The sequence below is a fragment of the Rhinolophus hipposideros genome, assembly GCF_964194185.1.
Source record: "Rhinolophus hipposideros genome assembly, chromosome: 2".
In the NCBI taxonomy this organism is placed as follows: Eukaryota; Metazoa; Chordata; class Mammalia; order Chiroptera; family Rhinolophidae; genus Rhinolophus; species Rhinolophus hipposideros.
Window position 1 is genome coordinate 39,572,219 of NC_138048.1, and position 18,820 is coordinate 39,591,038.

Here is an 18,820-nt window from a genome sequence, read left to right on the forward strand (position 1 = left end):
ACCTAGGATTCTAGCCATTAGTTTATAACATCTTTATAAAAAGAAGTCAATTTATAGTTCACATTTTCACACAACCTCTTAAAAGTAAACACTGTCTTGTTAAATGTGGAGAAAATAGTGACCTGCCAATTTACCTCTTGTGAGATGTAAAAGGCACCAGTTTCTTCTGAATTTGCAAATAATCCTTTCTGTATCCTGTCTTTACTTCCAGAAAATATTTACCTGCTCACTGAGGAATGTATTTCCCACAGCAAATGTCACATGGTTTATAAACGGAAGCTTTCCTCAAGGTGAAAGCGAAGGTAAGGAAATCACTCAATGGAAATGGGTTTGGCAAACAAAGAAAGAAAACAAAGAACAATAGAAATTGCCATTGCCTAAATTGATCTTGGCATTTAAGAACAATTCTCATTCCAAGAAAAACATCATCTTGCCTACCAGATGCCACTTTCTGATATCTCATCTGACTCCTCCAATGGAATCAGGCGGGAGGGGTGGGTGGGTGGGTGAAGGGTGGAGTGGTGATAACATTTCCCTGAATGTATTTATAAGAAATAGAGTTGACTTCATCAACTCACATATACACACTAATGTTTTATTTGACTTTTAGTAAAAGCAGATCTCTTATATGAGGGTAAAAAAGTTTAATTCAACATACATTTATTAATAATTTCATTTAGTTCAATTAACTTAGTATCACTGCTTTAAGTCAGTAAACAAATGATTGCTACATTTTCTTGTAAGGATCTGGGTGGAGTGAGGGTGGGAGGTACTAGCGGAAGTGTACATAAAGAACTTGGCTTCATGACAAGGAACATGTTCACCAGGAGGATTAAAAGTTCCCGAAACGGGAATACACACTGAGACAAGCTCAGGGGAGAATGCATAAAGCCATGCTTTTCACAGGTGATAAACATGACAGCCTCTCCCAGAACAATCCCAGCTGTCTCCTACCTGGGAAAATAAAACCCCTTCCCCTTTCTCCTGAGTCATTTATTTCCTCTAAGTGCGATATAATTTCAGTACTAACTGAGCCATATAGCTCTTGTTGCATTATTATTTTTAATTGAGAAAGTGAAAAGTTTATGTTGATGAATGATTGTATTGATTCACTTTGAGGCTATTATTGGTTTTGTTATTTTCACTTTAAAAACAGTTCACCTATAACAATGACAGGATGAAATCCTGAAAATACCTGTTAAAGGTATTTTCATACCTGTCGTTATAGATATGCCATTTCATTAAATAAGCCCTGATTTGATGTGCCCCTTACCCTCCCAGCCATGAGGCCAGACAGTGTGGGCAGAATTCTACCAGCATACAACTGCATTTAGTTAGAACTTTAGCAGGTAATACTTCGGAACTAGCAGTTAGAATCTTTAATGTAAAGAAGCTGTGAGGGATTAGAAAAACAATGGCCTATGATGACAGATAGTTTCACATTAAATTCCTACTGCCATGTATGCTATTTAGAGGTTGTTCTAACTGTAGCAGTTAAACAGAGTTCTATTTCTAAAGAAGACTCACAGGGCCCAAAATGACCATAGTTATAAATCTACAGCTTATTTCAGGTAAAGGATACAATACAGCAACTCCATTAAAGGAAGGATATGTATTACATGTACTCTACAACAAGGTGTCCAGAGAAGTAAGGCATGGCTCCTTTGTCATCCTTCTGTAAGGGGGACCTGTAGAAGGAGGAACCACCAATATGGCACAGAATGCCACAGGAGTGGGGAGCCCCAAATAGAGTCTTGGCTTAGGTTGTTTTATATTTTACTGGTCACTTCGGCATATTCCTGGTGTGTACCCAGACTCAATAGCAGAGCTCTCCCTGATTCTCGCCCAGGCCAGGTACAATCCATCAATCTCACAGTTATCAATACATAATGCTGGTGAGCTGGGACACTTACCCCCAAACCCACTGGACTCATGGTTACAAAGCAACACTATTAATCAATGCATTTCACATCTTGACCATGGATCGATGCCACGCAGGACCTTGAGCAAAACAGTTCTGGTTAATTCTAGGCCTGCTGGAACATTCTAGGCCTCACTGCACAGAAGCTGCGGTTTGACCCCTTTAGAGTCTACATTACCGTAAATGGAACCATCTCCAGCCATGTCTTGGCATCACTCTATGGCTCATACAGAAATGTTGGTGACTGACCTGGTTCTTATCTGTCTTGTAGAAATGTGCATTACTACTGAAAGGAGAAAAGACAAAAATGGATTTTTCGAACTGAAGTCTGTTTTGAAAAGGGTGTATGGCAATAAACCAGCCCAGTCAAACAACATGACCGTCTGGTGTATGGCTCTGTTTCCAGTCCCCGGAAATAAAGTGTGGAATATCTCATCCAAAAATATCACTTTTTCCTTGGGTGAGTTGTCTGTTTGATAAGGTCAACAAGGGGTGGTCAAGAATGCCATAAGTTTAGAACGTTTCTAATTGGAACAAATAGAATATTTATTAATTCCATGATATTTTAATCTCAGAAAACTCTCTCTACACTATTCAAAATGATTCCATTTCTAAGTAGCAAGCATTTTTTTGACAAATGGGACTCTATTGAAAAGAATTTCTTTATATAAAAAGTAGTTGATTCCTGTTTTCAAGAATTTCTGATGAATACAGCAAAATTTTTATTCAAATCTATTAATAATGACTCTTAAATTAACTAGCATTTTGTTACTCTTCCATATAATTAAAATTAACACTAATGTATTGATGAGCAAGAGAGATTTTCAAAATCCTAAAATTTCCTCTGAGTCACTAAGAACATAGAATTATATACAGCACGTATACTTAGGAATGGATAGACCATGTGTGAGATAAAAATACCTAAAGGATAGGGATTATATCTTAATGATTTTAGTGCCTGTCGTTTGAAGCAGAGAATCTGTCACCTAGCAGATTTAATGTTGAAAATTGATATGTAGGATCATTCTGCTTATTCCAACATTTGATTAACCAGAATATTTACTACTTTGAACCAGATCAAATAATGAAGATTTTACTACATAAAAGATGTGAACAAATGTTTCAACAAATACCATGACAATAGATTGCTTATAAAAAAAAAAGTAGAACTTTGTAATGACAACTGTCCAATATGCATATGTAACAATAAAATAACACTTTAAAGTTAAACACATTTTAACTTTAAGTCATTATTAAACTCTGTAGGACTATTAACATTTTTTACCACCTTCCTATTTGCAGAGATATTGTGATCTATAACATACTTGTAAAAAACAGAATAACTTATGAGAGAAAAAGTTTTCCTTTGTTTCAAGGCCACAGACTGCATCTTGGGTCCTTCCCAGCTCTGTCACTGCAGGCAGTTGATTTCTGCACGATGGAGAAAGGTACACAGCTCAGTGCAAATTCATTGCCCTCTATTCAGAAGCAGGTGCCAATCTAATACTAGGACAGTGATACCATCCCTGTAACTCTGTATATACTATATATAGTATATATACAGTAGATGCCCCCAAAAAATGTATACACATTTTAAGAAAGGAAAAAACTGTATTAAAATTGTAATACTCAATATACACCAAAAACAAAAAATGAATACAAGTCACATTTGACTTCTGCAATTAAAAAAGGGGCTCAAAATGATTACATTCAGCATAATTTTAATACATGAACACATTATCCTGTGTACTTAGAGTTAGTCATTCAGAAGTGGTCATGGGTTTACAATGAAACATCCATACTCAACTTTGCTTAATTCTTTAAAAAATAAATGCACCACCTTTCTAGAAAGCTAGACATAGTTAGGGCTACAGTCTTGGAATAGTGTAAAAAGGTAACTGGTTCTCACATAGATTTTCCAATAGCTTTAGCAGAATCTAAGGACATGAGCTAAAGACTGGACAACCTCAAATTCCTAAGGAGAATACTATTCCCATCATAGAGAGAACCATGTTTTAAAAAACAATATTTTCTGATGTTAAAACTGTGCTTGTTTTTTTGTTTGTTTTGTTTTGATTAAAGACTTGAGTTTTTAGAGCAGTTTTAGGTTCACAGAAAAATTAAACAGAAAGTGCAGAGATTTCCCATATACTCTCCCCCGACACATGTATATTCTCCCTCATTATCAACCTCGCTCCCCAGAATGGTTCATTTGTTACAGTTGAGGAACCTACATTGACACATCATAATCTCCAAAAGCCCATAGTTTACTTTAGGGTTTGTTCCTGGTGTTGTACGCTTGATGAGTTTGGACAAATGCGTAATGACATGTACCATCATTATAGTATCATTCAGAGTTGTTTCACTGCCCTAAAACTCATCTGTGCTCTGTCCGCCTATTTATCCCTTTCCCTCCACACCCAACCCCTGGCAAACACTGAGTTTTTTTTTACTATGTCTATCTTTTGCCTTTTTGGAATATTATATCAGAATCATATAGTATGCAGCCTTTTCAGATTGGCTTCTTTCAAGTAGCAATATGCACTTAAGGTTCCTCCATGTCTTTTCATGGCTTGATAGTTCATTATCTTTTTTAGCACTGACTGGTATTCTATTGTATGTGTGTACCACAATTTATGAAAGCATTCAACTACTGAAGGACATCATGGGTTGCTTCCAAGTTTTGGCAACGATGAATAAGGCTGCTGTAAACATTCATGGGCAGGTTTTTGTGTGGGCATGAATTTTCAACTACTTTAGTACATACTAAGGAGCAAAGTTGCTGGATTGTATGATACAAGTATGTTTAGTTTTGTAAGAAACCACCAAACTATTTTCCAAAGTGGCTAAACCATTTTACATTCCCACCAGCGATGAATGAATGAGAGTTCTTGTTGCTTCATATCCTTGCCAACATTTTGTATTGTCAGTGTTCTGGATTTTGGCTATTCTGATAGGTGTGGAGTTTTAATTTGCATTTTTCTGATGACATATGAAGTGAAACATCTATTCATATGCTTATTTGATGTTTGTATATGTTCTTTGGTGAGGTGTCAAAGTCTTTGGTCCATTTTTCAGTCAGGTAGTTTGTTTTCTTAGTGCTGAGTTTTGGGAGTTCTTTGTATGTTTTGGATGATAGTCCTCTATCAGACTTGTCTTTTTTTGCAAATATTGCCCTCCCAGTCTGTGGATTGTCTTCTCATTCTTTTGAACTGCGCTTAGTTTTAACATCAGAAAATAACAAATGCTTTCAGGGTAATAAGGAAGATACTGATACTCAAAGCTCACCATAATTTCAATTTTACGGACAGCCCTGGACCTGGTATAATTTTAGGCTCTGAGCAGATGGTTATTTTTAGATTTTCAAATGAGTTTTTATCCTTTATTATAAAATATTAAATACGATAAATCTTGAAGAGTCCAGTTTCCCAAAATTATAGCTATATTCTGGTCACATTCTGACATACATCGTTGTGAATGATTAGAAGATGCAGTTGGGATTCTGTAAAGCAGTGTCATCACTGTATCATATTTCCCTACGTGTTACACTTTGTTAACACTTATTTCCAAACATGCTTTCTCTGCCTGTGGGACTACCACTGGATGCTGCATAAATTCTAGAGTAAACGTCTGATGCCTTGTCTGACAGTCATTGCCTTATCAAGAGCTATTGTTGACTGAGATGAAAATTCAGAAGAGAAATTTGTTGTCTCTGAGTGTGAAAGTAGTGATATTCTGAGAGTATTACAGAGCAGAAAGGCAATTTAGTGAGAGGAGAGTTTTTGCTCCTTATGTTCCCAGAGAAGAGTAATAATATTGGAAGGCTTCAAGATAACAGCCCTCGGAGTTGCTCCCTTCCCCACCTACCCGCAGCCTCCCAAAATGTGCAAGTACTCAGTGATTCTTATTCTAGAAAACTCAGAAATGGAAAGGGATTGGGGGTGGCGGTGATCAGTGGCTCATCAGGCAGCTATTTGAGTACCAGGGCCTGCAGATTCCTGTGATTCAATACTTAATTGAGAAAAAAAAAGGCTCTTTCCAAAAGTATCCTATTCTGCTAGCCTAGCTTATCAGAATATCTAAAATTATAGCACTGCAGAGTCAATTTTTTGGCACAAAGTGCGTCTTTTTGGTTGACTTTTTTTTTTTTTTTTGACGTAGAGGGGATGTTTTGTCTTATTTTAATCCAAACGCTGAGTACAAATATCCCTGAGGTGGGTAATGTCCTGGCTGTCATCAGCCTTGACAGAGATTTGCTTATTAGAAGGATTTCCAACTGTAACTGTCAAGATCAAGACCTTTGAGACAGAAAGAGAGTTAAGGCGTAACGAGTTATGCAAGTGTGTGTGTGAGTTTGCATGTGTCTTTTGGGATGTGAATTGAGGATTAAAAAGGGATATCTCAATAATGGGACCAGAGAACCCCTGAATATTGAGCGGGGATATGCCGGACGAATACTTCTTGTTACATGATTTCCCTCAACCCATGACTGACCCTGAGAGTGTCAACAAAGGACTTTAATATGCTTATAAATCAACCAGCGATCTTGCTTCTATAGATTTGTATTCAGTACATCAGACTGAGAGGCAAAGGAGAGACTGAGATTCTGCATTTCTAATAAGTTCTAAGAGAAGCCATGGGCCATACTTTGAGAAGCAAGGACGTAGCAAGCGCTGGGGTTTGGTTCATATTGAGATGGACCAGCTAAGGGCTGATTCAAGCTCCGAGGAAGCCCTCTAGTTGATTCAGCTTCCCTATGGGACAGATGCATGATCACTGCTGCCCATGAGCATGGTCCTGAGGGCCCTGCCAGGCCTGCTGCAGAGTGGATACACTCAGGAACACATGCATTTGCTTTAGGCCAGCAGCTCAACACCTGACACCCATTATGGTAAATGTAATAGTCTGAAAATTAGCTGACACATTTCTGCTAAATTCTACTTTTGAGTCTTGGGAAATAATTTTTCCCTGTTAGGTTTTATCCACTCCTTTCTATACACCCTGAGTTTTATTTTGATCAAGGCAGAGTTTCTACTTTGCAGGCTAATCTGAAACCGGCAAGGCATTTTTGGCCTCAGGTTTCATGTTGAAAGCCATGCATCACTTTTTTCAGAGAGCAGACTTCATCTCAAAATGCAAATCTTTCAGTAATAACGTTCTAATGTATTATGAGGCTGTGTGTACCAAGAACCCCTCAGCTTACAAAGATACGAGGTTGGACAATTAAGTTTGCGAATTCATCCTAGAAAAAATGCTACATACCTCATTGTTGAATATCACTATGGTCACCTCTGAAGCACTTCCCTTGGGAATCGATGTACTGATGCCAGCACCTAGTCCACCCTTCAAAGCAATTTTGGAACTCTTTTTCTGGAACGGCCATCAGAGCTATTGTTGTATAATATTACCCTTGATGTCCTGAATGTCATCAAAATGTCTTCCTTTCAATATTTCCTTTATCTCCGGGTAAAGAAAGAAGTCACTGGGGGCCAGATCAAGTGAGTAAGGAGGGTGTTCCAATAGTTATTTGTTTACTGGCTAAAAACGCCCTCACAGACAGTGCCAGGTGAGCTGTGCATTGTTCTGATGCAAGAGCCATGAATTGTTGGTGAAAAGTTCAGGTCATTTAACTTTTTCATGCAGCCTTTTCAAGCACTTCCAAATAGTAAACTTGGTTAACTGTTTGTCCAGTTGGTACAAATTCATAATGAATAATCCCTCTGATATCAACAAAAAAACATCCAGCCTAAGAGAAAGCTCATAAGAGTTTATTTGAGCCAAACTGACAACAATTGCTGGGAAGCAAAGTCTCAATGGATTGAGAAAATGTTTTAGAAAATGGCAGTTTTGCAACTTATTTTATACGTTAGAATCAAAGGAGGAAGGTTACATGAAATCCATTGGTTGTAGATTAAGGGGGTGGGGGAAAGCAAAGCAGGGAAATCTCTGTAATTGGATAAAAAACAAAACGAAGAGACACACATTTCTTTTACTTTGGTGGGTACAGGATAGTTAATAGCATTTTACAGCACATAGAGATAGTGTTTGCGGAATAAGATAACAATGAGGGATTTTGTAGTTTCCTGCTCTGGTGTGGTGGGTTGTACCCCCTGGGGTGTCTGGAAAAGGGATTACTCTGACATTCTAAGGGTATGTCATCTTAGATGCAAAACAACGACAGACAGTCTCACTTAAGGTAAAGATTGACCTTTGTCAAAGAAGCTACAGGCCAAAGATGTGACTTCCCTCCATGGCTTACCTTAGTTAGGAACTTTTTTGTTCACACCATCCTGTGTGGTTATTTTCAGTCTCCTGAGCTTGTCAGGTTTAACATGTGGTTTCTTTTCTGTCCACGTATCAAGAAAGAGTTAGCAACATTGTTGCAGAAGTTCCCGAACCTAATTGTCAGACCTCATAGTTGGTGATGAAACATGTCAAAATAACATCCAAAGACAAAAATACTCAGTAATTGAAAAACAAATGATTCCCATTGTGGAAATCCAGGATTGAACATAACCTATCAACATCTTCTTTTCCAAGAGTTGGCAAATTTTTGTGTTTTTATCTGCCAGATAGTAAATATTTTATGCTTTGTAACCATATGGTTTCTGTCACAGTTACTCAGCTCTGTTATTATAGTACAAAATCAACCATAGAAAATACATAAACAAATAAGCATGGTTTTGTTCCAATAAAACTTTATTTCTAAACGTAGGCAATAAGTGGGATTTTACCTGTAGGCCATAGTTTGCCAACCTCTGTTCTAATCAATCTACAGAGGAAAACACCTAGGCATTATTTTTCCAGTTCCATGTTCCAACTCATTAAGTTATTACTTTGGAAGATGATGTTTGTGATGAACCAGCAGTCAGCTATGTACTTAAATTTGATCTTCTTTCTTCCAATGTTAAGAAGGAATTTGGAAGCATTCTTTCATCCACTTGCATAAAATACAAAAGTGAAAACTGAGGAATAACTACTTCTCTTGAAGGGTATACCTGAGGAGTAATGAGGCCTCTGCTAGGGTAAGCACTGAGGCTTCTTTGAGTTTGAGGAGGAAAATCTCAGAAGGTTTGGGGTGGGAAAGTGTTAGCAAGCATGTGCAAAAACCAAGAAATTGTGGAGAGCTTATTGTTTGGAAAATTGGGTTGAAATATCACCTGTTGGATTAAGGATGTGATTTGAAAGAAATGTGAAAACTGATAGGCAGCTTCAGGAAATGCATTTGGGAATGCAATAGGGAGGCAAATCATGATCTGATGTGTCTGTCATGCCGAAGAGTTCAAACTTGTTTGGGATCTCATGGGGGGAAGAAGTGGGTCATTCTGTGTCGGCCTGTTCATATACTGTCCATATCACTACCTTCACCCCACACGTCCTCAGAAATTAATAACAAGGAATTATTTATATGATAGCAAGTCAGAGCCACCTGTTAGTGCCACCTACAGTCAACAGTTAACAACACTACCAACAATGAAAATAAAACACAGATGCATCTATATTACCAGAAAAAATTCCTTCCATGATGCTATGTGCTGTCAAGTGACATAACTTAAATGATATGTACTTTTCCCTCAAAAGAAATTACAGAGTAGAACCAATAGTATAATTTGTAATTAAATATCCAAATAATGGGTCAGACATGTGACATTATACCCAATGCCATTCTATGTAGAAAATCACAAAATCCCCTAGCCTCAAAATCATTTAACCATATTTCCCACATACGTTCCTAAAGCCAGTACATCCTTTTGGCATTTGTAAACTGTTTTATACTTCTAATAGGAATATTTTACAATAAAATAATGGAGGCTTTAAGAAATTAAATAAACGTATAATATGATAAGTAAAATAACATATTCCAGCATCTCTTTCATCCTTAAACTCCCCCACACACACTGAGAAAAGTGTAGTCAAATAAAAATTTTATGACAAAAACAGACATTTTAGAAAGAGCAGCTAATAATACCGTCAGTCTTAGGTTCATTGGTGTTACATCCAATTTGATAGTTGTATCATTGCTTCTACTTTTTTTGCCCTCAAAATGGACTTTTATTGTGAAAATTAATATCTGTGATCCAATATGATTTTTAAAAGTAAGGAAAATAAATATAGTGGTTACAAAGTGATACCTACTCGTTGTTTTGATATAGAAGGAGTATAAATCTCAGTTTGAAAATGCAGGTATGTCGGCCATGAAACTTTTTCTCAACTGATAAGACTCTCAAAGCATCTCATTGTTTCTACTTTTGCTGATAAAAATATTTTGTGGGTTTACAGATTTGTAAATGGTATCGTTACTTTTCAGATACTTAAAAATAGTATCCGCTGTAATTGTTTTACCATGTCTCGGTTAAATGTCACTTCCTCCAGGAAGACGTCCCTGACCTCCTTCCTATCTTGGTTGGTACCCCTTCTTTACATTCCCATGGTACCCTGCACTTCCACGCACAGCACACAACACAGTTCCAGGCTATCTATCTATTATCTAAGCTGTACGCTCCTTAAAGATGGCCTCATGTCTTTGTCATATGCCATTACATTCCATGGCTTTGCCTGTTGAAGGCCTTCAATGATTTGTTAGCTGAATAAATAAAGTTGTTTTTTTTGTTTTTTGGGGGGGGGACTCAGTCAACACTTAATCTTTCTATTACAATATTTTTGTTCATCGTAAATGTCTGTTTCATTCTCTTAGGCTCAGTGAACCCTCCAACAGATCCTGCACTAAGTGTTACAGAATCTACCTTTGACACCCAACCTTCTCCAGCCAACAGCCTATCTCCCACAAGTAAGAATGTTTTTGCACTGTTTTAATTTCCATGAGCTATCAATCCTTTAATGAAGCAGACTGATAGAGAAAAAAATTCAGAAAATTTGTAATTTTTAATCTATGACATTTTAGATAAACATATTAAGTACTATTTTCATGATTTCTATGAATTAAGAATTAGCACAGCATTCACACAGATCTTCACTTGAAACCTTGGCAAAATCAGGGTCAATAAATACTCAAGGAGAAATTTAATTTTGTGTTTATTATTAAATAGGTTAGTAAATTGGCAGTCCTCTTCCATAGCTGTATTCTTAGTGAGGTGTTGAAGAAATTGGTTGTAAATGGGGATCCTGTGACCAGAGATAAGTAGATATGTAGTTTTAAATTTAAATTTGTTCTCGTTCAAGTTAATTTTGACCGATTTTTGTAAGGAGTATGAATTCAACTTCCAGTGACATCGGGAATAATGGAGGTCAGGCTGGGTCGGTGTTTCTATGGCAAAGGGATATTAGTGTCTTTCAGAAGTTGGTATTGATGCAAACAAATCATAAATTCCCATGCTTCTGTGTTTAATAAAGAACCATGATGACTAATACAAAAAAAAGGTATATCCTATGTAGAGTAGAAGTAAAGTTTTCATTCTTATTTAATTGAAACTATTAATTTAAGCTCAAGATGAGAACTGAAAATGAAATAAAACAAAAGCAGTCAATAGAGGTAAACAACTTTAGCCTGTAGCCAATAACAAAAGATGAATACAAGTCACGTGTATTCATTTTTTTGGCACACCATGGTATATTGTCTCACATGGTTTCTAAGGGTCGGAAATGCAGGAGTGGCTCAGCTAGTGGTATTGCTCAGGTTCTTTCCTGAGGTTATAGTCCAGCTGTCGGCTGGGGCTTCAGTCAGCTGAAGGCTTGACCAGGGCTGGGGGTTCTCTTTCCAAGCTGGAGCATGTTGGCGGTAAGTCTAAGGCTTTGAGCAAAGAAGGGTCTCTGTGGGTTCATGGGGTCAGAAGTTACCTGAGAGAGATGAAATAAGCTAATTCTTGAAGTATGTATTATATTGATTTAACTCAGTTGAGAGCTTGATAAGCATTCTAAACAAAGAGAACAAAGTTGCAACTTGGCAAAGATGTTCATGGGAATTTGAGAAAATGTGAGTTGCTAAGCGTGGGTCAGAGGGGTGGGATTGTGTAGCAGAAAAACAGAACTGAAGATTGGAAAATGTGAAATAAAGAGAGCTTTAAGGCCCACACTAAGGATTCTAAATGTTATCCCTTAGGATAAGGGACAGGGACACATTAAATATAGTTTTAGAAAGGTAATGACATAATTCATTCATCACTTATTTATTGAGTACTTACTAGGTGCTGGAAACACAACAGTGAACAAAAGAGAAAAAAGTCATGCCAGTTGAAAGGAGAAATGAATTTCTTCTGAGTTTTCTGGGCAGTTAGTTGACATACATTACATGCTTTCATCAGACCAAACAGCATTTTTATTTCTGTGAAGAAATTCAAGGAAAGGCAAAGGGCAATTGTTACCCTTCAGGAATCTACAATCTATTATAGCTCTAGTATTAGAAAGAGAAAGAGAGCACAAATAAATATACTTGTTGAAAAAAACAGGGAAAAAGTGCTATCTGATCTACTATCACACTAAGGTGATATCGTTGGAAAATTTCTGGGGAATCAAAAGACCTCCTTAACATAAGGTCCCACCACGTTGGACCTCAGACTTGCTTTAGATCAGTGGTTCTCACCATGGCAATTTTGTCCCCTCCCTACTCCTCACCACCTCCCAGGGATGTTTGGCGGCATCTCAGAACATCTTTGATTGCCACAATGGGAAGATGGATGAAAGTGTACTACTAGCATCTAAAATATAGAGGCCACAGATGCTGCTAAACATTGTACAACACAGAACAGGACAGCCTCCACAACAAAGAGTTAATTATCTGGTCCAAAATGTCAATAGTGCTAAGGTTGAAAAACCCTGTTTTAAATCAGACTCAGAGTACCTATTAAATAGAGTACCTATTTCTTGCCTTACAAAATCTTGACCCCTGTCAAGATAGTAGCAATAGATTATGTTTGGAACAATATTCAGTCTGTTTTGTGCACGTCAAAAAATGGTCACTCAATAGCCAATTATATCTAAATAATTTTTTTCTTAAAATAGTCACTGAATTACAATTGAAAAATACAAATTTTGTCTTGGCAAGCTGGAGGGTAATTGTGAAATCACAGGGTGACTGGCTACCTCAGAAGCTGGTAGGATTACCTTTGCATGTTCTTTTAAGAAAGGAAGCAAGCGAGATGGAACATGTCATGGAAACCAACTTCAAAAGGCTATAGTTTCATTCCAAATTCTAAGAACTGTATAATTCAGTCATAATTATTAAGCTTCATACCGTGTTTCCCCGAAAATAAGACCTCGCCAGACAATCAGCTCTAATGCGTCTTTTGGAGCAGAAATTAACACAAGACCCAGTCTTATGTCATAGTAAAATAAGACCCGCAATTATGTTAATTTCTGCTCCAAAAGACGCATTAGAGTTGATTGTCCAGCTAGGTCGTATTTGGGGGGAAACAGGGTATTTCACTGCAAACATCCAATTCATAGTCTTTTTTTCCTCAATGAAAGGATATTTTTTTAAACAAATGCTGATGAAAATGGAAACAATATTCTTTAACTAGAGAATATAACTCATATCAAACTGCAAGAGTTACCCAGGGAAACCTATCTCAATTCAACTTGAACTGATTGGTATTTGCTGAGTCCCAGCTACGTTTCCTGTCCTCAGAAAAGACATGAGGCTGACAAGCTAAGTGGCGAGATGAAATAAGCCCACGTGGAACAATGAGAGACACCTGACAAATCTAGGGTGCGATAACACTGGCATAACTCAGGGGTTTCTCTTGCCCTGAGGAGAGCCATGTGCTGTGGCTATGAATTGCCTACAGGTTATTTATTCAACAAATATACACTGAATGCCTACAATGTGCCAGGAGTTTTTGATGTGCTGGGATACAGTGATATACAAGACAGGCAGGGCCCCAGTTGCACAGAGCTTATGATCAAACATGACCCACCACTTGCCTAGCCTCCCATTTCACTACCAACCAGGCCACAGCCATCCTTCTGTTCTTATGTCTATGCACGACCATTGTCCTGATGACATTGATGTTGATATGAAGCCCTCTCTAAAAACTTAGCTGGTCCCCACAGCCTGAATATTTCTGTTCCTGGACACTTTCAGTAACCATTGGCCAGCTCCTCCTCACACCTGATCCTTGGCAAGTGGGGGAATCAGACACTGAGGGTACAGACTGAAAGAAGCAGCTTCCCAGGGGATACAATGAAACTACTGATTTATGAGAAAGCATATTAAAAAGAAGTGGGGGATTAAACTGGAAACTATGCCTTTGGATGAGATTAGGTGAACACAAATCATTGGGGAAGCAGATCAGAAAATCAGTTGTAGGTCTCAATGTTGGGTTCTAAAGTTTAGAGGGGGTTGGTTCCCAGAGAGAGTCTGCAAGGCAGTGGGAAGACTCCAGTGATGTGTTTGTGATGGCAACTTCTGACACCTCTGGTCATGCCATGACTGTCTTAGTGTCCAAATGCCTCTATTTTGTTGTCTGATAGCTTCTTCCCTAATCATATATATCCAGGCACCAAAAAGTAAGAAAAATAAGTGAATACTGGGTGAGGGGAGGTGGAATCAGGGAAGTCTGCACAGGGGATCTGGAAGGAAATATAGCCCCAAAGAAAGATAAGAGAGAGATCTTCAGACAATGGTCTTGAGCAAAGACAAAATAAAATGACAGCAGGTTATGAGAAGACAAGTAGGATGAGTGCTGGCACTGCTTGTTGGGAAGGGAGCTACAGGTTGCTTAGGTGAAGTGGAACCAGGTGATGGTGAGGTTAGGTTAATGGACTATGAACTTGGGCTGTGATCTGAATATCACTAAACAGCAACTCTGGCTTTTTTGAATATGTGAATAATGTAAGTAAAACAGAAGCTATGTGCATGGTAAATAGTAGCAGCAAGAACAGGGAGCAAGAAGACCAAATGATGTAGATTTTAAATGATTTAAAGAGATGATATTCTGAACTAGAATGTGCATATGTAGAAATGGAGAGTACTGCAACAGGAGACTCAGCAGGGATTTCTGCCTACATATGGAGGTTAAATAAAAGGCTTTTAGGAGACTATCATACAAGGGACTTCTAGTTTTTTTCCTAATAATTACCTAAAATGTTTACCAACTGCCGTGATTGTATTAATAAAATTAAGCAACAATATTAGCAATATTTGTTAATATTTGAGGGCAGCACCATTCTAAACTAATAAATGCATGACCTCATTTAATCCTCCCAATAACACTAATATAGGTACTATTATTATCAGCAATTTACAGATGAAAATACTGAGGCACAGAAGTTAAATAATTTACCCAAAGTCATGCAGAAAGTTAAAAAGCCAAGATGGAAAGTAAAAAAGCCAAGATAGAACCCAGAGACTGAGTTCTAGTGCCTCAGAGAGTATATGATGGGTGCTCAATAAATATCATTAGGCACTGAATAAATCCCTTCTAACGTGGCACTGGTATGGCTGCTATGCAAAAGTCGACATGACAGCTCTGCCTCTATTAATATTTCCCTTCTCTGGACCAGTGTTTTCTGAGAAATGCAGCCTCCAGGTGAGGGACTCACTTCCTCAGTTGGAAGTAAATCAGAGAAAAAGAGCTTCCTCCACTTGTTTTCCTCCCCCTCCCAACATTATTAATAATATAATTCTTATTGCCCAGAGATATATACAGAATCCACACAAATCTCCAGTGTTTTCCTTTTAATCTTAGGAAGTTCTAGCCATTGCATTTTTCTCACCACGTTTCACCTGGGCATACATTACAGGTTGTTAGAGAACTTCTCATTTTTTTCCATACCTGTCACCCATAAGTCAAGGATAGTCTTCCTGATGACTAGTTTACTTTTGGTATTTGTTTATTTAGTTTTCCTTTCTTGGGGTGAGGTGCCTCTGAGGAGAAGCTGTCCAACAACCTATTCTTCAGTTTATTTCATAATTATTGGGTGTCTACAAATGCTTCACATGATGTGTGATGAGCTCTGTCCTACTTACTATCAACTTTCCCCAAGGGAGCCCTGAAAAACCTCCTAGAGCTGTAATCCAGTCGTGCACATTGCCTTGAGCCATTCAGTAATCACATATTACCTCAAACAATTTGCCTCCCATGTGCAAACAGGGTCTTGTGCAGAGATTAGGATTTCATAACACATATCTCCTATATGCTGGTCTGAAGATTGATATCCACCTTATCCTGACTTTGGGGGTTGATGAGGCTACTCAGATGTGTTTAGATGTAGTTGATGGTCCATATTCTTTTAAGTATAATTCTCCAGTTAATGTTACTATGGGTTTAAAGGCTCTTTGTGCTGCAGGTGAATTGATGGAATACAATTACACATTTGTCAAGACTAGGTGGCTATACTGATAGATAATATGTTAATAGAGTGGAAGGCCGAGTGTAAATATTACTGTTTGAGAAAATAGGTTACATTTTCAGGTTCAATTATACATAGGAATAATGCAAAGTCTTGGATAATTGTGTTTGACTAATCAGATCACTCAGTATCAGCAGTATCAGCCTGAACTCACAAATAACTTTTATCTATGTAGTTAGTAAATAAATCTCTGGACTGGGTAGGTTAACAAAAAATAATTTTCTTTTTCCTATCATTTCCTGTCCAAATGTGTTCTATTGAAGAATTTCTTCCTGGCCTCTAAAAGAAATTTTAAGCAGATTCGTTGGCTTTTTTGAGTGATTTTCACATATTAAATGTTGTCTGGTCCCATTCAGTCATAAGACCAGACCTGTATCAATAATTTAAAAATCCTGTCAATGTAATGTCAAAACTCACTATAGTTAATTCAGTCTACAATGCCTCTCCCTCCTCCACTCCCAAGTGTGAGTCTGCATCAAGCTGTGGAAGCCTGGGTTGTGAGACTGTGTGCTTTATGTCTATGGGGGGTGGAAAAGAGATATAGGAGATGTCTTTGTGATTTCCTAGCTTCTTTCTCTCCTCCACTCCTAATTATTGGCTTGGACCTCTCTTTGGGGATCACAAAGTAGGGAAAAAAGGGGAGAGGTAGATGAAGAAAGAGCTTCCTTGTCAACCTGGCTTTAATCTGATTTAGGTGCCCTCTGGATGGGGAGAATGAAAGTTGTCATCTTAACCTCATGGGACACTTTGGCAGATTTCTCAGAAATCTGTGACTGGCCTGTGGCTGCTGTCCCTTTGGTGCAGGTCATGCCTCTCCTACAATTTTCTGCTTCTTCCCTTCCTACAGCCCTTAAGATCCTGAAGGTCTAATCCACTTGGAGCCTTCTTTGTTCTTCTAGGTATTCTTCCTGGGCGAGAATTCTTTTCATGGCCTCCTGTTTTGTTTGGGAAAATATGTACCTTGGCCTCCTGTTTAGGAAAAGTGCTCCTTTTCTCCAGTTGATCATATCTCTCTTCTCTATGCCTATTCAGCTCTGCTAGCCAAATATGGGCTCCCAATATAGCTTCTTTAGCCTGAGTCAGATATTGGTCCCTTTTATCCCAACCTCCAAGATATACAGGCCCGGAGCTCTGAGAAGAACACTGTTGGAGGCATCGCATTTCCCAATTTCTCACTATACTACCAAACTATAGTAATCAAAATGCTATGGTGCTGGCTTAAAAGCAAATACATAGACCAATGGAATGGAGCAGAGAGACCAGAAATAAACCCTAGCATGTATGGTCAACTAATTTTCAACAACAGTACCAAGAGTACACAATGGGAAAGGATTGTCTTTTCAATAAATGATGATTGGAAAATTGGATATTCAGATCCAAAAGAATGAAATTAGACCCTTATCTTATAACATACATACACACACATAAACACCACAAAATATATTAAAGACTTAAACATAAAACCTGAAACTATAAAACTACTAGAAGAAGTATAGTGGAAAAGCTCCCTGACATTTGGGCTTGACAATGATTTCTTTTTAGATATGCACCAAAAGCTCAGACAAGAAAAGCAAAAATAGTCAAGTATACTATGTCAAACTAAAAAACTTCTGTACAACAAAGAAAACAATCAACAAAATGTAAATACAACCTGTAGATTGGGAGAAAACATTTGCAAGTCATACACCTGATAAGAGGTTAATGTCCAAAATATATAAGGAACTCATTCAAATTCAAATTAAATTCAAATTAAAATCACAGTGAAATATTACCTCACACCTTTTAAGATGGCTGTCATCAAAAAGGTAAGTGTTAGTGAGGATGTGGAGAAAAGGGAATCCTTGTAAACTGTTGCTGGGAATGTAAATTGGTACAGCCATGATGGAAAACAGTTTTTAAGGTTTTTCAAAAAACTAAAAATGAAATTACCACAGATCCAGCAATCTCTCTTCTAGGTATATACCTGAAAGACATGAAATCAATCACCTCTAAGAGATAGCCATGTTCTCATGTTCATTGCAGCATTATTCAGAATAGCCAAGATATGGACACAATCTGTTTCCATTGATGGATGAATAGATAAAGAAATTGTAAGTGTGTGTGTGTGTGTGTGTGTGTGTGTGTGTGTGTGTGTGTGTAATATTCATCCTTAAAAAGGAAGGATATTCTGCCATTTGCAACAACATGGATGAACCTGGAGGACATTATGCTAAATGAAATAAGCCAAAGAGAGAGAGAAAAGTACATAATCTCACTTATATGTGGAATCTAAAAGAAGTCAAATGCATGGAAGCAGAGTAGAGTGGTACTTACCAGGGATGGGGAGATGGGAGAAGTGGAGAGATGTTGGTCAAAGGGTACAAAGTTAGAGTTAATAAGTAGGTTTAATAAGTCTAATAATATCTAAAGTTTAATAATATCTAATATACAGAATAACTATAGTTAATAATACTGTATTGAATATTGGAAATTTGCTAAGAGAGTAGATTTCAGGTGCTCCCATCACAAAAACAAATGGTAATTATCTGAGGAGAAATGATATATTAATTAGCTGACTTTAATCATATATATATGTATAAATAATCATGTTGC

At 37.6% G+C, this 18,820-nt stretch overlaps 1 protein-coding gene across 1 annotated transcript in view; it reads left to right on the forward strand.

Annotated features, from left to right (window-relative positions):
- CD96 (CD96 molecule) overlaps window positions 1–18,820 on the forward strand; it is a 94,905-nt gene that overhangs the window by 43,176 nt on the left and 32,909 nt on the right. Inside the window, exons 6-8 of the mRNA XM_081074710.1 lie at window positions 212–302; window positions 2,193–2,381; window positions 10,617–10,709. Of these exons, the coding sequence (XP_080930836.1) occupies window positions 212–302; window positions 2,193–2,381; window positions 10,617–10,709 (373 nt within the window). The remainder of the gene's footprint in view (window positions 1–211; window positions 303–2,192; window positions 2,382–10,616; window positions 10,710–18,820) is intronic.